The sequence below is a fragment of the Schistocerca americana genome, chromosome 1 (assembly GCF_021461395.2).
Source record: "Schistocerca americana isolate TAMUIC-IGC-003095 chromosome 1, iqSchAmer2.1, whole genome shotgun sequence".
Classification (NCBI taxonomy): Eukaryota; Metazoa; Arthropoda; class Insecta; order Orthoptera; family Acrididae; genus Schistocerca; species Schistocerca americana.
Window position 1 is genome coordinate 1055442244 of NC_060119.1, and position 26952 is coordinate 1055469195.

Below are 26952 nucleotides of genomic sequence, written 5' to 3' on the forward strand. Positions count from 1 at the left end.
GAGTCACTGCACTCACCGGCCTGCCGCTCCGCTTTTCGTCAGTCAACGGTGTTTGCCCTTCAGCTTCCTTACAACGACGAACCCATCGTCTAACAGTGCTGACATCCACTGTCACAACACCATACACCTTCTTCAGTCTTTCATGAATGCGTATGGGCGTTTCACCTTCTGCATTCAAGAATTCAATCACACAACGCTGTCTCAAACGAACATCGATGTCGGCCATCTTACAAACTTCTGCTGTGCTGCCACCTGTTGACACAGAAAGTTACTACTGCAGTGGATTGCAGAAGAAGGTTTGAGGAATGGCGCCAAATTCAAATTTTTCACTTAACTTAATTTCTTTAAGTAGAAAAAAAATGGGAGGCATTACTTTTTGACCGACCCTCGTATTTGATCCTCTGCTGCCTTCACTATTTCATCCCTCAAAGCTACCCATTCCTCTTCTACTGTATTTCTTTCCCTCATTCCTGTCAATTGTTCCCTTATGCTCTCCCTGAAACTCTGTACAACCTCTGGTTTAGTCAGTTTATCCAGGTCCCATCTCCTTAAATTCCCACCTTTTTGCAGTTTCTTCAGTTTTAATCTACAGTTCATAACCAATAGATTGTGGTCACAGTCCACATCTGCCCCTGGAAATGTCTTACAATTTAAAACCTGGTTCCTAAATCTCTGTCTTACCATTACATAATCTATCTGATACCTTTTAGTATCTCCAGGGTTCTTCCGTGTATACAACCTTCTTTCATGATTCTTGAACCAAGTGTTAGCTATGATTAAGTTATGCTCTGCACAAAATTCTACCAGACGGCTTCCTCTTTCATTTCTCTCCCCCAATCCATATTCACCTACTACTTTTCCTTCTCTCTCTTTCCCTACTCTCGAATTCCAGTCACCCATGACTATTAAATTTTCATCTCCCTTCACTACCTGAATAATTTCTTTTATCTCATCATACATTTCATCAATTTCTTCATCATCTGCAGTGCTAGTTGGCATATAAACTCGCACCACTGTAGTAGGCGTGGACTTCGTGCCTATCTTGGCCACAATAATGCGTTCGCTATGCTGTTCGTAGTAGCTTACCCTTACTCCTATTTTCTTATTCATTATTAAACCTACTCCTGCATTACCCCTATTTGATTTTGTATTTATAACCTTGTATTCACCTGACCAAAAGTCTTGTTCCTCCTGCCACCGAACTTTACTAATTCCCACTATATCTAACTTTAACCTATCCATTTCCCTTTTTAAATTTTCTAACCTACCTGCCCGATTATGGGAGCTGACATTCCACGCTCCAATCCGTAGAACGCCAGTTTTCTTTCTCCTGATAACAACGTCCTCTTCAGTAGTCCCCACCCGGAGATCCAAATGGGGGGCTATTTTACCTCCGGAATATTTTACCCAAGAGGACGCCATCATCATGTAATCATACAGTAAAGCTGCATGCCCTCGGGAAAAATTACGGCTGTAGTTTCCCCTTGCTTTCAGCTGTTCGCAGTACCAGAACAGCAAGGACATTTTGGTTAGTGTTACAAGGCCAGATGATTCAATCATCCAGACTGTTGCCCCTGCAACTACTGAAAAGGCTGCTGCCCCTCTTCAGGAACCACACATTTGTCTGGCCTCTCAACAGATACCCCTCCATTGTGGTTGCACCTACGGTATGGCTATCTGTATCGTTGAGGCACGCAAGCCTCCCCACCAACGGCAAAGTCCATGGTTCATGGGGGAGGAAGTTAGTATGTAAGGTACCTTTAGTTTTTTCTTATTTATTTATTGTTAAATAAAAAAAACAATATAAAGTAAAAGACAGGGTTACTTAAAGAATTTACAGTGCATGGTTATAGCAACAGTCTGGCAGCTGTATATCATCCACAATGCAGCCATGCACAATGGAAGACCTGGTCAATTGAAATAAAGAACAATAGTCATGACCAAATACTGAATAAAAATCAATTAAACTTAAAATACCTAGACTAGTACATCTGAATTCAGCAATGACATGCCAGACAACATAATCTTCTACCTGGCAGAGAGATTCTCTCTTTTTGACAGCAAGAACCCAGAAGCAGCCATCCAAATGAAGTCACATTACTATCCTGCACACTCCCAGAGATCAGTTGAACACTGTCCCATCATTGTACGCCACCTCTGTATGCCACTGCACTTAGCACATGTCTGCTTAATTCAGTTATTACTGCCACTGTTACATGTTACTCTGCTCATATTTGCCAATCTGCCTAAAAATACAAGTTTCATTCACTTCCATTACGAAACTGTAGCCACAGCTATGGCAGCCCAGTTCTACAATGAGGAACCAACTGTAAACTAATGGTTCCTCCTTAGGAATCATGGGCAGTGCAGTGCTATGACTGCCTGGCTACATTATGGCATACCATCCACAGCTACCAACTTAGCTCTCTTCATATAGAGAACAGTGATTTGTGCTACGACGGTCTGCCCATATTTTTGTAGTGGTTTGTGAACAATTGTGTTCCATACATAAATTGCACACTGGAGGAGGAGGAGGAGGAGGAGGGGGCGGGAGGAGATTAGTGTTTAATGTCCCATCGACAAGGATAGTGGAGGACAGCAGCCATGCACTTTTGAAGAAACCATCCCAGCTTTTCCCTAAGTGAGCTAGGGAAGTCAATCAAAAGCCTAAATCAGGATCAACGGAAGCGAGTTTGAACCACTGCCCTCCCAAATGCAAGCCAATTGTGCTAACAACTGCATACTGCAGACCAGCAACAGTTGTGACAAGACATCCAAATTGACTCAATGCATCCTTGGCCCAGTCTTCAGCTGCAAATACAGAGTGTTAACTAATATGTGGGAAACCTCTGGGGGAAAAGAACCGAAAAAATGCATATATACATATGGTCAATTATTTTAATTTTCTTCATTACAGATTCTTTTTTGTTGTTACATGTTTACTTTGTTTGTCATTTTGTTTTCAAATTTCCAGCATTTTAAGAAAATATTTTATTCAAGACCTACTGTGAATATTGGCAATCTCTGTCCACTGTGTTCAAGAACAATTTCAGTAGATACAGGAGACACCTGGAATACAGGAGCAAGTATGACGATCCATGATATGGCATTTAGAAGCTACTGACAACACTAATGGTAGACATTTTGAGCATTTCATTTAGCCATCAGAAGACAACCAATAGGACCAAGCTGGAAACTTGAAAACAAAAAGACTGAAATGAAGCAAACATGTAACAGTACGAAAGTGTCTGTAACTAAGAAAATTTGTAAAAAATGGCCATATGTGCATGTGAAATTGTTTTTGCTTCTTTTTAAGTCCTCCATACACTTCCCAGAGGTTTCCCACATATTAGTTAACACCCTATATAAATGATGCAGTGACAATTACAAGAACAAGCAATATCAGGAGTTCTTATTATCACTGAAAACACGGTCATCACTTCATGCTCTGTTGGCACATGTTCCCTTTACTATAGCATCAGAGGAGTGGTAGGTCTGCCTTCAATGTATAACCTTCCAATTAACAACATCAGATTAACAATGTGCTTCTTTTCTCCAATGGTCTTCTGGTATGTTACACTTTTTATGGAAATTGAAGCCGATAGCTGCCTCAGTTCCTTACCATTCACAGAGAGTTGTGGCTTCTTGACAGCACAATTTGCACAGAAACATGTCATTATTGTTAGGTTAGAATTCCTACAGCAGCAGACGCTGTCAACCCAACTGCAGATTGCTGTGTTGAATATGTTCCAATGTTCTACACAGCCCCTGTCACTACATCAGAGTTGACAAAAGGCAGATTTTGCCTTCTGTGTCATCGCTAGGAACATAGGGCAACAAATCTTAAATCACGTTTACCTTCTCCAGCATTACCAATGTCACTTGATACTCAGTATGATGGAATGTTTGCTTGTCACAAAGTTGGTCACAAAGTACCAAAGGACAAACTAATATTTGGTTTCAATTATTTACAACAGCATCTGGGATCCACATTATCTGTTCATTGCTTTACAAATTAAGTCACTGCCAATAACATTTGAAGTGGATTCAGCTTCATCTGTATATTCAGTAAATTTAAAAACATTTGTACACCAAGGAGTGCCAAAATTTGAAGCTTGGCACCTCAGATTATTAAACTATAGTCACCAGCAAGTTTTTATTAAAAGGAAATTTACAATACTGATTTCACTTAGGAAAGCACCTTTAATGGTTCACTCATACTGTTAATAATATTTCTGAACTTTGTTTTATTGTGTTTGATTTCTCAGTTCAGTAAAATGTGAATTCAGTATCAGATACCATACCTTTGAAAGCTCTGGAAGATCTCTTCCAAAAAAGTTTATTTGCTCGTGGAGTGGGTTGGACATCCTCATTTCGGACACACATCTTTGTTTCCCTCAACAGCCCTGCATGTCTCTCTCCCCCCCCCCCCCCCTACACACACACACACACACACACACACACACACACACACACACACACACACACACACAAAACAAAAAAGACAGTCCCTGACACTATTAGGGAACATATCACAACTGATTGGACTCATTAGTGGACCTTGTGTCATATAACTGATTATTGCCAGTGCCAAAGCCACAGTTTTAGCAGTCACTTGTAATGGTGATGGTAGAATATGTCTCTATGGTGGCTCTGAATCTATAACAAATCTGAGTATGTGATCAATTCATATCTCCTTCCTCAACTGAGGTTCTTTTTAGCAGTCTCAAATGCGCCTACTACTTTTCACAGAGAGACTTATTGATCCATATTTACAATTGCCACTCGATGATGAATTACATAAAGTGGTGATAATCAACATGTCTTTTCAAGTATACAGCTGTAAGTGTTTGCCTTTTGCTGTAGCAAGAACTCGAGTGGTTTTCCAAAGATTTTAGAAACAACTAATGTAGCCTATACCATTTTGTGCACATTATTTAAATTAAATCATTATTACAGGAACTATACAGAAAGGATATTTGTAAAATTTGCATGTTTAATGTAGCATGGTGCAAGCAACTGTAATAAAATGTAATCTTTAAAAAAAATTTAAAAATAAAAAAAAATTCAGCTCAATGCCCACCAGCATGTAGAGAAAATACATATTTTGCTATGGCTTTCAGTCTTGAGAGAGTTACAGTCATCATTGGGTGACGTCATCTATCTACTTGGCACACTTCATTCCTAGTGTCTCAGATGTTGCTTAATCACTGAATCAGCTGCAGAAAAAAAAGGGTAAATTTATTTTTTGCTCTAAGTGACCACACCAAACAGCAGCTCAAGGTGGCACTACAATTGCCATAATTTCTCACCACATACTTCCATGGAAAACAGAAACACACTACACCATGGGAGCCATTCTCACACAACAACGACGACAGTCCTCCAGTCCATTCATTAACTTATCCATCAAAGATGTTTATGGCAACATAACAAAATTATTCACAAATGAAAAAGAAGCAATAGCAATAATTATTGCAGGACCTTACACTCATGAACACATTCATCGGACGAAGCTTTTCCTGGAGACAGATCCTACCCCATTAATAGCCTTGTTTGGAATCAAACCCCAACTAAAAAATTGATGGCACAATGTTTACAGGGCTGGGCCTTTTCCATATTATGACTAGACCCATTTTCATATTAAATTTGGGTACTCAAATTTAACCTTACAGAGGCCAGCCTAGTCACCACCAGGCCCAACTTCACATACACAGACATCAGTTACTGACACTTACATTTACACTGCCATCACTACTGCCCTAGATTTCCAACCTCATCTAACGGCTGCTACTACTGACCTCAGGTCTCTGCATTTAGCACGGCTCCAACAATGCTCTTTCTAGCAGCCAATGGGAATGATATAACACTGCTACCAAGCCTAAACCACCACTGCTGACATGATTACACTACATGGGCTGAGTTAGATTCATCACTAATTCTCCCCGCCCCCCTCCCCACCCCCCACACACAAAAGCAATCCCTATGCACCAAATTTTGTGTGGAAGACTGTAGTATCCTCCAAATCCAGAGATGATATAACTTCCATCAGGTAGCCCATCCTGCCATCTCTACAGACTTGGCTGTCTCAATATCCAGAACTCGCACTTTTGCTACAACAGCCCAACTATATTTTTGTACTGTTTTGCGAGTAGTTTGCTCCCGAAAATAAATATAAATTCTTTCAAAAGCTAGCAACATCTATCATTAAAAGGAAATTTCCCATATTATTACCAAATTGTAACTTTATCATTAAAAAGCTTGCATAGGCTTTCCTGGCTTAATAATTCTTGGTAGTCTCCTCCAGGTTTGCTGCCGGGTCCTAAAATCAACATGACTTGATATTTCAGGGGTCCATCTGCACCCCATCTTGAGGAGAGACGCTACTGTTACTGCTGAGTCTCACTGAAAACTGATACAAGACTAGAAACCATAGTCCTACATGGGCCCTTTTACCATGGACAGCACATGGGCTACTCACCACCAGTGCCACTCCAAGACTGGCTCGTTGTACCACCCATAGAAGACACCAGTACAAAAGATGTATCACAATTAAAGACTGTCCTCACACACTTGGGCTGGTGGCACTAAAGATTGTTGAGTGAATTACACAGTTTAGAGCAGATGCATCATTTTCAAGTGGTCTTGATGAAGTACCTGATTTCATATTAAAAGCATGTGCTCACCACATAGCAAACCCCTCTCTTTACAAACTGGTGTATTTCCAGATATTTTTAAAACAGCAAAAGTTTCACCACTGCTAAAAAAAGGTTCTTCTGAAAAAATATCAAACTACCGACCCATGTCACAGTTATGTTCCTTCTCAAAAATTCTAGAAAAACTCTTCTATGACAGGCTTTTAAGTTTCATAAATAAATATGCACCTCTTACAGACATGTTTTAGAAAGTATAAATCTACAGAGACAGCAATTTTCGAATTCTTAGACTGCATTTTAAAATCCCTTGATCAACATAAATTTGCTGCAGGTATTTTTCCAGATCTATCAAAAGCCTTCGACATCCTGGACCATAACATCCTGCTCGAAAAATTAGAAGACGAGGAGTAAGAGGTGTAGCACATAGCTGATTGTGTTCATACCTAAAAAACCGCAGGCAGAAAGTATCACTTCAGTATGAATTCAACAAAATGAATAAAACAAGAAACAACTCCCTTCTTTCTAGGGAATTACCAATAAAATATGGTGTACCACAGGGCTCAATCTTAGGTCCACTACTCTTCTTGATTTATGTGGATGACTTAGTTGAATATATGAGTCCGACAAAAATTATCCTGTTTGCCGATGACACCAGCATATTGCTCACTGGATCCAGTCCAGGAACTTTGCGGTCCACAGCAGAAAGTTCTATGAAAAGACTTTCTGAGTGGTTCACAAAAACAAACTCATTATAAATACTGAAAAAACGGTGTGTGTCGATTTTCATTTAATTCCTCCAACTAATCAAATGTCTATTCAAGCCCAATTAAAAAATGATCCCCTAGAAAATGTAAGTGTCACAAAATTCTTGGGTCTTTGGGTTCAGCAAGACTTAAAGTGGGGCACACATATAAATAACTTGTGTAGAAAACTATCATCTGTGTGCTATGGCCTAAGAATTTTAAAGGCTACAACAAGCGAAACAACAGTACTGCAGGCATACTATGCACAGTTCCACTCACTAATTCCGATATGGGATCATTTTCTGGGGATACTCAACTCACAGTGTAAAGGTTTTTAGAATTCAAAAAGAACTTTAAGAATAATTTGTGGCCTTAAAAAGATGGAGTCCTGTAAATCCCATTTTACTGAGTTTGGTGTTCTAAAATGTTCCAAGTTTATTCATTTATGAAACTATCTTGTTCACTAGGGACTACCTCCTGAAAACAGGCAAACTGCTACAGAACAAAAATGTACACAACTATAGCACCAGAAGGGAGTCAAATATACATCAAAAATATCACAGAACAACCACCTATCAGAGGAGCATAATTAACACTGGTGTAATACTACACAATAAGATATCAGAGGAAATAAAAAATACTACTCATTCAATATTTAAAGCTGAACTAAAGGCATTTCTAATAAAGCACTGTTCCTATTCTGTCAGAGAATTTCTGAATATGTAACAAAATTAATTGTAATAGGTACCTAATTTTAATTTGCCTACTATTTTGCTAATACTATGTACTATTGTAACTTATCTTTGACCTGTCCAATATCAATTGTACAATTTGTGCTATATGATAAAACTGGACCAATAAAAAATCAATCAATCAATCAGTCACAAGAGGTTATGAGAGCCTGAAAATTGGCGGCAGCAGAGTATTCTTTAAACAAGGGACACAGGATGAAATCTGATGAGATCCTGACAATTGCTGGTACATCCAGTTTTTGGGGCAGTGTTAATTTTGAGTCAACTGTATTAGGCTGGCAACAGCCAATTAACAGAGACTGGAGTGTTTATTATTGGCTGATGACAGCTGTATTAAGCTAGTGTGGTGATGTTTTGATGTGGTGACATTTTAACTGCTTGAGCAATGTATGTTCCCAACCTATTACTCCACGCAGCTACACCTTACACTGCCGCCTTAACACTCCCTTATTAGACTGGTGTAGACATTCAGCCTTGCAACTCTCATGATTTACCTCAGGGTCCAGCTATGCTGTAACCTGTTCTTCCTCGGCATCGAACTTCTTTCTTTGTGCAGATTTCTATAAGTGAAGTGGCTATAAAACACAACACTGCTTCTCTACTTAAATAAAGTGTAGATAGGTTTCAATTAACTCCGTATACTGTCACAAACTTTCAGAAAAAGGTTACTTGTTACCTGGAAACCAACTAATATTACTGTCTCAAAGGCCTCTCATTAACATTCTATGAATGGTATATAACAACAATCGCTTATATACATTGTATCTTTCTTCCTTTGTGCTGCAAATCTTCCATAGTACCAGAGCTCCTTCATTCCTCCTTGCTCCATGGAGATTACAAATGCTCTAAAGAAGATAGACTCACACTTGCTGAGTAATACTTTCTCACAGCATGTGTTTTCAAACTAACTGTGATGACGCACATCTCTAGTCTGAGCTCTGTATCTCAAGTACGTGCCTACATGCCCTTCCATGAATGGCATGGATCACTACAAGGCAAAGGTTTTCCTATTAACAGAATGAGGAACCCTGTATTATCCCGCATTAACGCACAAAGTTCTTTGGTGAGACTACCTTGAATGTTTGAGAATAGCTTTTGACTGCATTACATTTTTGCAGCTGGTGTCTAGTGCAGACAGTGCCAGAAGCCCACCCTTAGGAGCAACACCAGTGATGGGTGGTGCATGCACCCTGTACAGTACACAGGGTGTATATGCGGACAAGGAAGAGAGATTCCCAGACTTTTCCTGGATTTCCTGGTTAAAAATACACTTTCTCTCGGGTGGAAATTTACTTTCTCCGTGTTAAGTAACAGAGCATAGGACACGTGATGTAGTCAGCCAATAGCAACATCACTGTTAAGTAGCACAAACCAACAAACAGGAAAATTTAATGGTTTAAATTAGTTTACATAATGTTGCTACAAGAAAAGAAAACCTTTCACATATAATATTGGTCTCAAAGATTAATAAGCTGCAAGAGAAGCTAAGCTTTCACATATAATGTTGATCTTTTTTGCGCATGTTACACTTCAAGATACATCACACAAATGTGCCAGTAAACTTTTTAATGATGACATTAATGTCTGATCTTTTGAGCTCGAAATTATTCTAAATGGTTTACCTCAAAGAGTTGATTTTTAAATGAGAGTCAAATGCTCTGTAATTTAAGAAACTAATTGTACATAGTTCATCTTGTGTAAAAGGAAATTTACTTTGAAAGTAACGCTTTTCAAAGAACCATTCACAATATTTTCCCACAACCTGTTAGAAATAGGTTCATTTCAACAGTTGTCAGAGAGCGCCAGATAACGGGCGTCACCGCACTTGTGCAGCCATGACGATGCAGGAAGCCTGTATGTTCGTACGTGTAAAATATTAAAAGATCTTACATTATGTCATAAAAGAAACAAGACATTAGAGGATATTTCAAGAGCATCGGAATTTCGTGACCCATACTAAAATGCATAATTCGGCTTAAAGTGCACATTCTTATGTCCAGAGTCAGATGTAAATTTTCTTTAGAAGATGTGCTAGAAGATGAAAATGTGCACTTGAAATGCAGCAAACAGATCAAACTAGCCAATACTGTGGAATTAAACACTTCGTTTCAAATTGACTGCCTCAGCGGAAAACATTAATAAAAGCCACATTTCTTCAGCAAACTGACAAAAATAACTTCATTGTTTTGCAAGGCGATACTTGACTGTCAGAAAGGTGCAAATAAAATAAAATCTCAAACTAATATCATATTTTAGCCTTCCGTAATTATGTGAATGTATATTCATTCACTTGATAGCTCCCGGCCACAGAAATCCATTTTGTTTTCATTTGATGTGAGAGCAATAAACGAAAAGGAAACAGAAAAATCACTAAATGTAAACACGGGTCATGTGGAGACTACCTACCTCCCCACTACAACTCAGACTGCTCTGTGCATCAGCCCAATATCTACGATACTTCTGAACCGGGGCAATACTATAATCCGTTCATCATAAGAATAAACCTGATGTAAACATTGCACTATGTATTCTTCCGCATTTGCTGGAACTTCATTGGATTTCTGTGTCACATGGGACTGCAGCCAAGTTGTGTCGAGTACTGTCAAGTACGATATAAATAGTGGCACAAACCTCTCCCCCCCTCCCCTCCCACGAGAGTTTAAGGTAGGACGCAAAAAATTTTAAAAAATCGACTTTTCAAAAAAGTTGCTCAGTTCGTAGCATACATCTTTCTGAAGAGTTTGATACATAAATGATATGTGTACGAGGAAATGTAAGACACGTTATTTGATCTTAAGTGTGCCAAAGTGCAGTGCCGTGCCTCTTCACACAGCAGTCTTCCATCACACATCACTGTATTTCGCTCTGTAGAATTCAAACGTGTAATATTTTGTAATGGATGCCATCAAACTATATTCAGGACAGTGGAAATTAAAATGTCCTGTGGTGCCTCTCCTGCTCCCAGTTGGCTGGTTTGACATCCTAGCCCTCTTTTTCTCTTTCCACTCTTCATTGTCTATTAGCTAATAACTTGCTGTTTTGTGTGACATAAAATTGAATATAGGATAGATAAAATTAGTAATGACAAGAGATAAGCAAGACAGTACACACTTCTTCAATCCTTATGTCCTAGAATTTTTTCTCTCTAATCTTGCTACAGCTTTACATGGCGTGCTTTCCTTTCTGGGAAAGAATCTATTACCTCATCAAAGTTCGTCAAATGTTTTGCTACATGAAAAAACGAAATGCCGTCGTCTAAAACTGAAAAGCTGTTAATACAAATAGCATCCAAGACTGGTGTGGTTTCTCAATCTGATTATGTGTATTTTGTCACTGTCGGCTACATAACACGAAACAGGCCTGTCTAATGTAGCAGCAATTGTAACACACACCAAATAAATGTGACTGTTTTGACACAAATGATCATTTTTATAACATGACAGAATATAATTCACCGAGTACCAATATGAAATTCCTATTACACCTCCCACAAGCAAAAAGTTTTATGTTAGGAAATCATTTCCCATTTCATTCATAAGCTCCAGCTTCTAAAGCATGAGATTGAAAAGCAGTGGTATGAAATTTTTAGATACATGTGGAATCGTCATATTCTTCCATATTTTGTGTGATGTCCCCGTTTCTTCTCCTTCCTCGTTCTAACAAACAATCTTGTCATCACTAATTCTGCAACTATTCCTCCAGTGTCAAAACTTATTCTCCGGTTAACTTCACTAACCCTGCCACAATCACCTGTTTAGTTATGCCGCATTCATTCTCTGGTTAGGCATTATTACGTGGTCATACAACATGTTTTCCGTGCTACTCCCTGAATACAGCTTAAGCGGCTGCTAGCTGGGGACTGTACGAATGGCCCTTACGAGTGTAGCGGTCTGGCCAAAAATTTTCTGTCAAAATGTCACTTTCTTGGGTACACCAAGAAGACAATATACGATCTTTCTTACCTGTTATTCCTGTTAGTCATTTATTTCCACTCTGGTAGTCTGAATCTATGGATTTCACTAGTAATTATAATAATGCTGAACATTCGCAAATCCTTTCAACCACATAAACAGCGATTGCGGTTCACCCGCTCGGCTTTATTCCACTCAGCTTGTATAGCCCTGTCCACTTTTATCTGCAGGAAAGTTTATTTCTAGATGCAACAGGGATTCTCCTGGCAGAGACATCACATACACTATGCACGCATTCAAAAATCAACTTATGATTCATTTAGAAATCAGCTTAGAATGTGTTAAAAAATATTCAAAAACCAACAGGGATGCGTTTCAAAATCATATGAATAACACAGCTCTACAAAATAAATTTTTTTTTTCGTTGCCAGGGAAGTTTGAACGAAAATGGGATATTGTTATGATACTCATTCCGAGTATATTTGTACTTTTTCCAAATTGGCTCTGGTTTTTGAGATATAGGTTATTTGTGGAAATGAGGGTTTCATGTGGATAATATCGACTGCAGGGTCCATATATGGTGCAATGTATTTTCTACCTGTTTTTTAATTAGTGATATTGTACTATCTTTATTAAACAATTGTGCTCAGGGAGTGCATCTGTGTGGTTGAGGATTACATCATGCAAACATCACACTGTCAGCATATGTTCAGTCCTATTGTGCGGTGCGTGTGTTGAAGATATTGAGGGTTGTGCAGATTTGAATTCGGCGGTACTCGACATTCATTTGTTGGCCGAGGTAATCCCCGCAACAGCCGATACGTAGCGTTCAGTGTAAACAAGAAAAATGGCGATGGTCGAAAGTCACACACATGTGCAGTGCAGCTTCAAGGAGATAGAACCTTTTCATCATGACGTAGCAAATAAGAGGTGAGTATTCATTTCACACAAAACAATTAATGATGTTTGTTGGATGTGACTGACATGCTAATACAAGAAAGTTCTGCATAATATGTAGTATTTGTGCAATTTTGTTTTAGGAAAACATGAGTTCTTCACGCCGTCTTTGCGTGAACCATCCAGATGAGTTCTGCTACATTTGTGGTGAATACGTTCTTCTAAAGAACAGGAAGAATATCACTCCTTTTGTGAAGGAAGCGTATCTGGCATATTTCGGAATTAAACTTGGAGATCAAGACAAGGCGTGGGCACCCCATAAAGTTTGTAAATGCTGTGTGGAGTGCTTACGGCAGTGGACAAAACGAAAAAGGAAAAGCTTAAACTTCGGAGTGCCTATGGTATGGCGAGAGCAGAAGAACCATACAGATGATTGCTATTTTTGCATTGTTAATGGGAAAGGTTTTAATAGGTTCAAAAAACGAAAGTGGGAATATCCCGATTTGGAGTCAGCAAGAAGACCGGTGGTGCACAGCAACGATGTTCCTGTACCAACCTTCACAACATTACCCACGCTAACATCATCAGATGACGATGTGCACGGCGAGGAATGTACAAGTAGTGGTTTGGAATACGAAGGACGTGAGACACAACCCCAGCAGTTCGACCAGAAGGAGCTCAGTGACTTGATACGAGAACTCAATCTTTCAAAGCAAGCATCAGAACTCTTAGCATACAGGCTTAAGGAAAAGAACTGTCTTCATCCAAGTGTTAAAATAACAGCTTATCAGACGAGAGAAGAAAACCTTCTTCCATACTTCAACCAAGAAGAGGTTATAGTGTATTGCAGCAATATACCTGGACTTTTACTTGAATTGGGGCTGCCGGAATATAGACCAGAGGACTGGCGTCTCTTCATAGACAGTTCCACTAGAAGTTTAAAATGTGTTCTCCTACACAATGGCAATCGTTACGCATCTATTCCAATTGCCCACTCAACAAAACTTTGTGAAGCATATGCTAACATCAAGATGGTTCTGCAGAAAATTCAGTATATGCAGCACCAGTGGTTGATTTGTGTCGATTTGAAAATGGTGAACTTCTTGCTTGGACAACAAAGTGGATACACAAAGCACCCATGTTTTATCTGCATGTGGGATAGTAGGGCAAAGCACGAACATTGGAAGCAGAAAACATGGCCTCCAAGGGAACATATGGCTGTTGGTGAAGCAAACATCATTAATGAACCTCTGGTTAGTAGGGACAAGATTGTTCTTCCACCATTACATATTAAGTTAGGACTAATGAAGCAATTCACCAAAGCTTTAGACAGAAATGGTAATTGCTTCACATACATCTGCAATACGTTCCCTGGACTCAGTAGTGAAAAACTTAAGGCAGGAATATTTGATGGTCCTCAAATTCGCAGGCTCATCAACGATACCAATTTTACAAGTGTCATGACTGTCACTGAAGCATCGGCCTGGAACAGTTTTGTCGCTGTTGTAAAATGTTTTTTGGGCAATCATAAAGCTCCCAATTACGAGGAACTGGTCAAAAACATGCTCACTAACTTTCAAAACTTAGGAGCTAACATGAGCATCAAATTGCACTTCCTTCACAGCCACTTTGATCGATTTCCTCGTAATCTAGGTGATTTCAGTGAGGAACAAGGAGAGCGGTTCCATCAAGATATGAAAGGAATAGAGGAAAGATATAAGGAAGATGGGACAGGCATATGATGGCAGATTATTGCTGGAATCTGCAACGTGACTTTTCTGAAGAGACCTATAAAAGGAAAGCGTGCAGGAAGCGGTTCGTCATGGATGGAAAATGATATACTTATAGAGAAACTTTTCAATTATGTTTTATACGTGGACAAATGCCTATCAGGTTTTCATAGAAGCTATTTATAAAGATTATTTTCTTTTTTCATTGTAGTTTGTAGCGCTCGAGTTCAGTATTAGCAATTTTTTCTAATTTTTTGAATAAATCATGCATTATCTCAAAAACTAGAGCCAAACTGCATAAATGGTTGCTATATTCGTCCTCAGCACCACTAACCCATCCTAAAGCCACTCAAATATCCTTGGCAAGAAAATGACTGTTGACCAGTGTAATCGATAAACCAACATGCACTGGATGCTAGCTGCTTTGTGAGACAAGGTTGTTTCCCTCAAAAAAGTGAATTTGGTGCCCCTCCCCCCTGAAATTGCCGATCTAATGTAAACAGTTGTGACATCACGTTTATTGGAGGCAATTTGTTATTATTAAGCATTGCATAGTCTTCCTAAGACCTTTGACACATTTTGCTGTTAGCAGACGCTTGTATGAGCACTGTGTTTTGTTGTTGTTGAAGTCACGAGATACAGTAATATCATTTGTTCGAGTGTTGGTTCTTAGCAGTCAAAGTTACAAAAATTTAACTGAAAACTAAAACAATGAAAAATTTCCAGAATTCTAAAAAATTCCAGTTTTTCCCGGATCTCCCAGTTGTCCAGGGTCATATACACCCTGAGTACAGGGTCCTATACAGGATAATGGTTTCCACCCTCGGCATCAGTTTTCAGGAGGATTCGTCAGCAGCAGCAGCAGCATCTCTCTTTAAGATGGCAGACAGATGGATTGCCAAAATAATAAGTCCTGTTGATTTAGGATTTTAGAAAACTACCATGTGACATTAATAGTCCCTATAGCCTCACCTCAACAAGAGATGTATAGTAATAAGAAATAAAACTACATAACTGATTCAGCACAGCCTTAAGATGCAGATTTAAAGCAATATCCTTTCTCTCTTAGAATACTAATGACAACAGGTTTTGGGTGGGAAAATGCACTAAATGCAAGTAAATGTAATTCTTAATGTAATGTGGTGCAAACAGAAATATTGCAGAAATTATGTCACTTACCACCATTATCTCTGACTACAAAGAGTGCAAAATTACTTGGCTTGCTGTCCACTTTGTATTTCTCGAGTAACAAATTAATAACTTCCTGTGTATTAACAAGAGATGTGACCCAGACACTCATTTGGCTGCCATGAGGTGGAGTGAAAAAGCTTGTTTCTCGGTTGTAGAAGTGGCCATTAATTGAGCACCTTCTCTTCAATTTAGTGCGGGACCGCATTCCCGGACGGCGCCGGATTGCTGTTGATCCTGTTTTAACTGCTCTTCTTAAGACAACATCAGGGGTACTTTCACTCTGATTTTTAGCGTCTCCACCTGAACTGCTAAAAACATCATCATTATTTGCTTCAGGAATCACTGGTGTGGTTGCATCCAGTTTACATCCCTGATCCCAATGTCTTTCCAGACAGTCTGGACCACTCATAGACCTGTTCAGATTTTTTTCAAGGCTAGGAAACTTATCCAGACTTGCAAGGTCTGCTGGTATCTTATCTAAACTGGATCGATCTCCATTTGCATCTCCATCACCACTGTTAGTATGGCTGCTGTTGCTGCCACGAGTAGCAGCTGTGCTGTCTACACCTGCGGAATCTGTTGCGGATCCAGTTTCTTCACTAGTGAAGCTGTCAACTGTGTCAACACTGGACTGTGTAGAGAATGTGTTCCCATGTGTTGTTTCATCTGAGAAGTCTACACTTGACTGCGTAGAAACACTTGGGAGACTGACTGGCATTGTTTGATATATCTTCTCAGACTCATCTCTTTTCCTCTCCACCTGTAATAAACAAAAATTTATCACTACAAATCAAACAACACTAGACCCAAAATTTCTTAACTTATCTGAAGTGCATACCTGCAGGAGGTCATCAAGCTCATCCCAATCAATTTGTTTGACATCAAGTTTTGGTGGTAAAGTTTGAGCACCATGCTTTAATTCATGATTTGCATTACTACTGTCAGGGGACGACAGTTCATCACAAGATGTTTCTTGTTCTTTGTTCTCATCTGTCACATCAGCCAAATGATTGTAAATATCATCATCAAAACTTTCAAAGTCCACCTAAGACAAAAGGAAATAAAAAATTACAAAAAATGATCAGCAAAATCAATGTAAGTGAGACAGTAAAAAGTATTAGAAAATTCACTTCTCATAAAAGAGAGGTAGTGTGGGGGTAAAAACAACATGTGGAATTAAACAAGAACACAATCTTTATTAAGATTTCAGCATCTGTAAACAATGTTTTCTTAACTTGTTTGCAACAGTCATAATGCAGTCTGATCCTAAATTAACTTCATATAATATTCCAATCTGTGGTATTTGTTTAAGTTATTTTAAATTCGCCTGTATAACTACTAGAAAACAAATATTTTTGTCACTAAACATGTTTCATTTTATTGATACAAAACATCATCATCATCATCATCAGTGGCCTATAATGAATGATACTTCCAATTTTCTAAAAACAGTTCATTACAAAAGATGTTATTTTACTTATGGTATTTTATGTCTCATTTTTGATCACATCAGGACATATATGCTTGCCCATATTTGAGGTGTTCCCTAATTTTGCATTATTGTTTTTTGCATAATTCCACACTGCATTGCAGCACTACATACTTCTTGATGAGAAACATAACACTATATAGCACCACTATTGTATGTTTGGGATGTGGGAAACTGGCTAAAAACCACATCCTGCCTGGTCAGCATATTAACCCCTATCATTAATCTGCAAGGCAGATCTGATCCGTGAATGGTGCACCTCCCCATCCCAGAAGTGGCAGTTTAGCATGCACAGTTTTCCAGGTGGGTGGATGAGAAAAGACAAGGCATCTCATTTTATAATTTTTTCATTTTTCACACGAATTGTTCAATGATTGCGTCTGGTTCCAACATTTATCTGGTCAGTAAGTAGCTGTTTCACGTGTGGTTGTGCTTTGTGTGTATGGTAGTTTTCCTGAAAAGTGAGGTGGTGTCTGTTTTTATTGATTTTTAGGATACTCACATCTTTTTCTACTGTGTTTGGTCTAATTGTACATCTACGTCCACATCTATGTAAATACCCTGTCAGCCTCAGTATGAAGCATGCTAGTAGTGATACCCTGTATCACTATTAGTTGTTTCCTTTCCTGTTCCACAGAGCAAGGGGGAAAACAACTGTCTATATGCCTCCATATGAACCCTAATTTCTTTTATGTTATCTTCATAGTCCTTTTGTTAAATGTATGTTGGCAGCAGCCAGCTTCAAATACCAGTTCTCTAAATTTCCTCAAGAGCATTTTGCAAAAACAATGTCGCTTTCCATCCAGTGATTCGCATTTGAGTTCCCGAAGCACCTATGTAGCATTTGTGCATTGTTTGAATCTGCCACTAACAAATCTAGCAGCCTGCCTCTGAATTGCTTCGATGTCTTCCTTTAATCCGACCTGATGCAGATCCTAAGTACTAGAACAGTACTCAAGAGTAGGTTGCACTAGCATAATATATGTGGTCTGCTTTACAGGTGAACCACACTTTCCTTAAATTCTCCCAATAAACCGAAGTCAACCATTCGCCTTCCCTACCACAATCTTCATTCCGTCTCATATCACAACGTTACACCCAGATATTTAAATGACACAACTGTGTCAAGCAGGACACCGCTAATGCTGCATCTGAACATTATGGGTTTGTTTTTCCTAGTCACCCACATTAACTTACATTTTTCTACATTTAGAGCCAGCTACCATTCACCACACTATTTAGAAACTTTGATCTTTAACACCTTCCTATACACCACAGCATCATCAGCATATAACCGTAGATTGCTGCCCACCTTTTCTGCCAGATCGTTTATGTATATAGAAAATAATAGTGCCCTATCACACTTCTCTGGGGCACAACTGATGACACCCTGGTCTCTGTAGAATAATCGCTGCAAGAACAACACACTGTGTTCTGATACTTAAGGAGTCTTCGAGCCACTGACATACTTGGGAACCTATTCCATCTGCTTGCACCTTCATTAACAGTCTGCAGTTGGGTGTAATATTTCTGGCTTTATAGCCATCATATTCAGGAACATGAAGCCTTTCTTAGAGCAGTTGAGAAGGCAGCATTTGCAAGACAATGTAATGTGGTGTGAGGTACTGATGGTTTGTTAGGTAAGGATATCATGAGAAAGACCACCTAAATTTTCGACCTTCCCCATGATTGGCTGCTGCTTTCGGAAGTCGCGTGCCAAAATGACAATCTTCTATTATTAATACTAAACAAACTAAACATTATATTTACTTGAATTTCAAATTAAAGCATCTCTCAATAGTGTGCCATCATTCCATTATTTCACAAATATTAATAACAAGCAGAATAAGAAACAACTGCTAAATGAAAAGGCAGACGAAGCACTTCGGTAAGCTTCAGATAGTGCCTAAATTGGTTGGCGGGCGATGTACTTATGGCTGTAAGATCAGAGCTAGTTTGGCAGTGTCAGAGGACAGACCTGTCTGCCACCATATCAGTTAAGGCTTAGTTGCAATGTATAGTGTGTAAATTAGAGCTGGTTTGGCAGTGTCAGAGGACAGACATGTTGTCTGTCATGGACAGTGTTAGTTAAATCTTTGTTAGTAATCTATGGTTTGTCAATAGAGCTGGTTGGGAAGCCTCGGAGGACAGCATGTTGTCTGCTGCAGTCGGCATTAGTTAAGACTTTATTAGCAATGTGTTGTTATTTGGACATACAGTTGAAAACAGTGTGATACTAATTATGGAAATATGCAGTTCATTAATTTGTTGAAATATAGAAATCATTTGTGACTCTAAAGTGAAATGCAATTGTGCAGTTTCTCATGTTCTGCTAATAAAAAGTTGGTGGCATCCTAGGTAAACAAACTGATTGGAAATTTAATTACTGCTGAAATAACAGTTCCTCCCTAAGAGTTTCTTACAGCCTCAAGAATACAGACTCAAAATCTAAGTGCTGTTTTCTGCACAGGGAATAACAACTATAGAAGACTGCAAGTTGGCAAACATTCCACTCAGGGTGGTGGAAGCAAATAAGCACCTCACATGTACTGCAATCTCAGTCCAAATGAGATCAGCGACACGTCATTGCTGCATCTGCCTGAGCACACCAACAACCCTTCCATTCAGCTTTGCCTGAGAAGTCATGAATACCACCACCAAGATGTCACCTGCATATGGCACCATGCTATTAACAGTATTCTCCCCACTGAGGAGATATGTGAGGGGTTCAACAGTTACGCATGATAAGACAGGACCATTGCAGTGTCTTGCAGGCAGCCTTTTGTTATCTTTTTAACTACTTGTTTCCCTGTGTACCATTCAACAGTACATCCACAACAATAATCTATGAAGCTATTGTACATGCTTTGGGAACCGAAGATCCCCGAGATGCTTAAACATCTCGGGCCACCATACACAGTCGAATCCAACTGTGATGTCGCTCATGATTGCTGTTATGTATTTACTTCTGGAGCCATAAAAAATTCCAAGTGATCTATTGATTGTGCCATCAATAGATCTGCCTTTTCAGAAGCCATATTAGCTTCCCAAGATCTTCCTGTGTGCCTGCAAATGATTGCACAATAGGCGCTCCGGGACCCTAGCCAGAGTGGTCAACAGGCATAATTGTCTGCATCACTTGGCACCCCTCGCATCCGATGCCTGTGTCCTTGCTTAGTATTATGGCTTGTAATATTTTACAGCTCACAAGGTACCTCCACTGCACCAAAAATCACCCAGAACCGTGTGTCAGGGGAGACTTACTATATGGAATGACAAGGAAAGACTCTTTCCTTGTCATCCCATCTAGTAAGTCTCCCCTCTCCAGCCCTTTTCCTTCACCCCTCTTCCTTCCCCTTCAACTCTCCTGCCAGAAGAAGGAGCCATTGGCTTCAAAAGCTTGTAAAAGTTAAACTTTTTGTGTTTGTGTATTCTCCTCCCACTGCTTGGTGAGTAGATTTTTTATATATCCATTTACATTACAAACCCAAGTGTATAATTTACAGCGAAGTAAATTCACTTAAGAGTATGACACTGTCATAGTTCGTGTGTATTCTCTCAACTAAACAATCCAAGGAAGCTGCTGGATTTCTTCGAAAGGAAACTGAAAACCCTTCACCAGCAGCAAACTACTATTATTTAGGTAATAAAATAGTATTGTTATTTGTTGATAAAAATATTAAGTTACTGAACATTTATTTGTTTTTCTGATTTAATAATATTTCAACTGATTTTAGGTATCCAGTATCAAAGAGAAAACGTCATTAGTTAGTTACTGCATCGCACACTGACTCACTAAAGCAGGGAAGACACATACAGATGCCAAGAATTTTATTTTGTAGGCAGTCTTGGATATGGTTGAAATTATGTTAGGTAAGCAACAGGCAAACACGCTAGAAAGCATAGCACTTCCTGATAATACCAATGTAAGCAATATAAATGATATGGAAGGTGACTTTTGGGAACAATTAGTCAAAAAATTAAAGAGTAGCTCACACTTTGCTTCTCAATTTGATGAATTTATTGATATTTGAGACTGTGTGCAGTTTATGGTGTATGTACACTTTGAAGATGTGCACAAGGGAGACATTTTATTTTGCAAAGCACTTCCTACAAACACTACTGGCTACTGTTTGTATGATATGTTTTTAGAAAGCACTCACAGCTACGAGACTGATTGGACACAATGTATAACCATTTTTAGTGATGGTGCTAAAGCTATGACTGGCAACAACAGTGACCTCGTTACAAAATTAAGATAAATAATCCCAAATGTTTCATGGATACACTGCTTTCTTCATCAACATGTTCTGGTAGCCACAGTTTTATCGTTTGATTTACAATTGTGTGCATAAAGAGGGAATCCAAGTTGTGAACTCTATTAAAGGTAAAGTATTGCAAACTTGACTGTTTAGAATCATTTGTGAAGACATGGGTTCACGCCATCAAAGTCTCCTTGATCACACATGTGTAGGATGGTTTCCAAAGGAAAGATATAGACACGAATCCTGGAACTAAAAGCTGAATTGTTAATGTCCTTACAAGATTCTAAATCTGGCTATGCAAGTCATTTTTGTGATCCTGTTTGGCTATTAAAATTAGCATTTCTTATTGATATTTTTAATCAATTAAATATTTTAAACAAGAGCCTCGAAGGGAGGTATTATAACTGCATTATAATGGCTAAGGATAAAAATCAAAGGATTTCTTGCAAAACTTCATTTGTGCTCAACATCTTTAATAAAGGAGATGTCTGAACCTTTCCCCAGTGTTCAGAAAACTGTGGAAGAAACTGCAGTGGAGCAGTTGGTCGTAGTAACTTCCCACATTCCTTGCATGATACAGAACTTGCATAATTTTGAAGATAAACTATTAAGTTACTTTTCAGAACTGAACTCTGAAGCTTACAATGGGCACAGATGGTTACTAAACCATGTTTGGGTATGTCACTACAATAGCTGAACATATCATGAAGATGAAAGAAACACTTATAGATTTGCTGCTGACGGCAAGCTTAAAATGGAATTAAATTTGCAAAAGACTGACGTCTTATGAATGAAGAGAAAAGATGAATATCCATGGCGGGCAATGGAAGCTTTGAAATTATTAGTGCCATTTGCCATTTTGTACCAACATGAATTAGTGTTTTCATCAATGGTGAACATGAAAATGAAAAAGAGAAATAGGCTTCAATTAGAAAATAATTGGTCAGCTGTATCTCAAAAATAGAACCACTATTTGACATATTGTTATTAATAAACAGGACCACCCTTCTCAATGAAATTCTTGTATTTTTATTGTAGAGTAGGACCTACAACCATTCCGTACTTTTACCTGGCTAAGTGGCACCCACGACAAATATGGCTGGTGTCACCCTTTGAATGAAAACCATTAAAAACAATAAAATCCTGGTAGTGTCAAGTATGTTTTTAAATAATACAAATGAAAGACATTAGTAATTAATCATCAAAGTGCAGTTGTGCCAATAAAGCTCTGTGCATTTGTGCATAATCGCTGAATTATTGACTTTACTCTTGATGATGTTAGTTAGTCAGTAAGTTAGTTGGTTGCGTGTTCCATTGATCAATCGCACGGTACAGTAGCCGTTATGATGTGGAACATGTCAAGTGCACAAGAACTGCACATATGCAACAAGATTTTTTTATATATATATATTACAATACAGAGTTAAAGATTAATATTGCTATTATTTACCCCATTCCCTTAAATGGCACAAAATGCATATACTATATTTATAGATTTATTTATTCCTATTCAAGAATTCATTTCTGCTGTACAAGGACTAGTCAAGGAGATATGATTTTAATTTATTTTTGAAGCTATTACTGCTGTCTGTAAGACATTTTATTTCACCTGGTAATTTGTCGAAAATTTTTATAGCAGCATATTTTACCCCTTTCTGTACCACAAATAGGTTGAGTAAAGGATAGCGTAAGTCTTTCTTCATTCTGGTATTATAATCATGACTGCACTGTTGTTTTTAAACTGGTCCATGTTGTTGAGAACAAATTTCATTAATGAGTAAATGTACTGTGAGGCTGTTGTAAGAATTCCCAATATTTTAAAAATATGCCTACAAGATGTGCGACTATGAACCCCACACATTATTCTAACCACTTTCTTTTGAGCAGAGAATACTTTTTGTCTAAATGTTGTTTTTTTGTTTTTGTTTTTTTTAATCTTATGGGACTTAACTACTAAGGTCATCAGTCCCTAAGCTTACACACTACTTAACCTAAATCATCCTAAGGACAAACAAACACACCCATGCCCGAGGGAGGACTCGAACCTCTGCCGAGACCAGCCGCACAGTCCATAACTGCAGCGCCCAAGACCGCTCGGCTAATCCCGCGCGGCTAAATGTTGAGTTACCCCAAAATATTATTCCATATCACATCAGAGAGTGAAAGCATGCAAAGTATGTTAGCTTTCTAATTTCTGTATCCTCAAAATCAGCAATTATTCTGATTGCAAAAGTTGCTGAACATTGTCGCTTTAGAAGATCAAAAATATGAATTTTCCAATTAAGATTCTCATCTATATGTACACCCAAAAACTTAGTATGCTCTACCCTGTCTACTTCTTCTGCTGATGTTTTATATTTATTGAAGGAACTGTACTTTTTGCAGCAGAAAATTGGATTTAGTGTGTTGTTTCAAAGTTTAGAGCAAGCTCATTTGCAGAAAACCAATTCATTACTTTTCCAAAGACCTTATTTGTATCATTTTCAGTTGGCACTTCTTTTACTGGATTAATAATGATGCTTGTATCACCAGCAAACAGTGTCAGTTCAGCTTCCTGTTTCAGACAAGAAGGGAGGTCGTTCACATATATCAAGAACAGAAGGGGACCCATGATTGAACCCTGTGGAACACCTAATGTAATTTCACCCCAGTTAGGTGAAGTGGCAAAATTATTTAAATCACTTAACCCATATAAGGAAACTTTTTGCTTCCTGTTCTGTAGGTATGACTCAAACCACTCATATGCTATTCCATTTATATCATAGAATTGTAATTTCTGTAACATAATGTCATGGTTTTCACACAATCAAATGCTTTGGACAAGTCACACAAAATTCCTATTGGTGACATCTTAGTATTTAATGACTCTATTATGTGGACAGTGAAATTGTATACTGTTGTCTCAGTGGAACAGCATTTTTGAAATCTGAACTGTGATTTACTAAGTATCCTATTACTGCTGAGATGGCTAACCACTCTTGAGTACATTACTTTCTCGAAGCTTTTTGAGTATGTGGCTTATGTATCACAGGAGAGAAAGAACAGTGAGACAACAGGAAATGCGGAAGAATAAATCTTGTAATGTCTACATCAGCATTATTATTAAAATGAACAAAGTAAGATCAAACATCACTTAATAAGCAACACACAACGTAATTTTGTGAAAGGTTGAATCACTCAATGAGCAATGTTTCGTATAACGAGTCTGTTCAGTGCTTTTGCTTTTAGCCTTTGGTAACCATTCCAAAGACTACCGTATGACCTAGATAGGACTCTTCAGCTGCTACAGTTGAGCAATAAGTCACATGCTGTTCTATGACATTCCTCCTTATGCACAATTTCTGAAAATTACTTTGCTGGATCTTGTTAATTTAGTTATCAATTGGTTCCTGAAAACAGTTTTCAGGTTTTGCATTTATTCATCATTAACACGGTATTTATTATTAAAAATTCTGTGTGCTATTCATTCAGAATTATGTAATTTTTATATAAAATAAATTTGACTTTTATTAGGCCTATGTTTTTGTATTATGGGACCTCTACTGTTCGGACATGCACTGGTCTGGTTGTTTTATTTACTTTCATACAGTTTCAAAAGAAAACAACATTTCTTTTTAATTAATTATGAGAGTAGTTTTTGGTACATTTAATTACAAATTATTATATTAGATTTTAGAAGCTATTTTTCAACTCTTTTTATAAAGCACTAACAAAATTATGACTTCACACAATCACAATTAATAATACAAAAGGAATGAGAAATGAATCAGGCGACAAGCAATGGCTATTCTGTGGGAATCCCAATGAAATCACTGAGCTATGAAAATAGAGAGAATGTCAACACACAATGTATCAATTACAATCTGAGGTGAGCTCAAGCATCCTACATTTGCTTGGTAGAAATTGCAGTACTTCGCACCTCCTCTCACTGCTGCCAATCCTAGCTACCCTGAGCAACTTTTAAATGGGCTTTCATGATCTGTTCTAGTTCCGTGTCATTTTATCACAGCCAATGATTGACATGAAAACTAAGTTGTAAGTATGGCACAAGATGCTGCCCCTGCAATGCCATTTCCACCTGGAAGTTAATGCGGTCCTTCCCCTCTCCCCACAAATCTTTCAGAGGTGAACTCATGAATACAATCTGTACACGGTTTAATGTCTCTCGCTGCCCCAGATCCGTTCCACAGATGTAGGATGAGTTCGGTAGACACTTTGTCACTTCTCACTGCCGCAAGTCTTTGCATATTTGAAGTGTTCAATAGGTTTAAATTAAAGTCATATTCATTACTACAAATAAATAATGTAACTTTACAATGTGCTTTCCAAGGCTTTGTCACTTCCACGTGACATTTAAATCATGGCAAATGATTATCATGAAACATATGTTATCAGCCATATTGCAACTACTTCCTCTTGCTATCTGGAACCCCCCCTCTTCATCTCCAAGCAAGACTTTGTGACTGTCCTGGGGATCACCAGCCACATGTAGAGAAATACTAGTCTAGAAGATGGAGCAATGCAGCAGGCAGTAATGTGATTTTTTATTTGGTCAGCTGGTCACACAGCCCACACCAGGCACCACAGACACTCCGTCTGTGTAACCTATGGACTGATGTTAGAGAGCTGTGTGACCTACTTCTACACATTTTTACCAGGAGAAGGGAAGTTTAGGGTGTAGTCAGAAAACACGTGGACTGGAAGAGTCTACACTGATCTCTCCCTCTGCACCAAAGTGCTTCGTACACACTATGTATACCTAGTATGTTAAGTCTACTACAGTTAAACAGTAGGATGAGCTCATTAGTAATGAACAAAATCCGTAAGATTCTTGACGCAGTGGGAAGGGACATAACATGTTTTCAGGAGCCCTATCAAAGGATACTCAGTTTCCCCAGACAAACCATGGTCATAAAACTTGGTAATAGGTTAGTGTCAGCTAGTATCATATTTAATAGGCATTGCAATGAAACCAAGATATTTTTGTACTTTCAACATTGCAGCACAGTCAGCAATCATGATAATCTGATATATAAGAAACTATCAGCCTCGACTGTGGTAATGAAACCAACCTTTACCTCGGTTTCTGCCCAAATAATTGAGCCTTTTTCAGAAGATATACCTGAATCTATAATTTCTCTAAGAGGACATGGTATAGGCTGTTTTAGATTTATTTCTAGGCCATGCCCTCTTAGACAAATTATAGATTCAGGTATATCTTCTGAAGAAGGCTCAATTATTTGGGCTGAAACCTAAGTAAAGGTTGGTTTCATTACCGCAATTGAGGCTGATAGTTTCTTATATATAACTCATTGAAT

At 38.4% G+C, this 26952-nt stretch overlaps 1 protein-coding gene across 1 annotated transcript in view; it reads right to left on the bottom strand.

Annotated features, from left to right (window-relative positions):
• LOC124617184 overlaps positions 1–26952 on the bottom strand; it is a 79063-nt gene that overhangs the window by 9176 nt on the left and 42935 nt on the right. The window contains exons 6-7 of the mRNA XM_047145244.1: positions 16719–16925; positions 15869–16640 (exon numbers count right to left, since the gene is read on the bottom strand). Of these exons, the coding sequence (XP_047001200.1) occupies positions 15869–16640; positions 16719–16925 (979 nt within the window). The remainder of the gene's footprint in view (positions 1–15868; positions 16641–16718; positions 16926–26952) is intronic.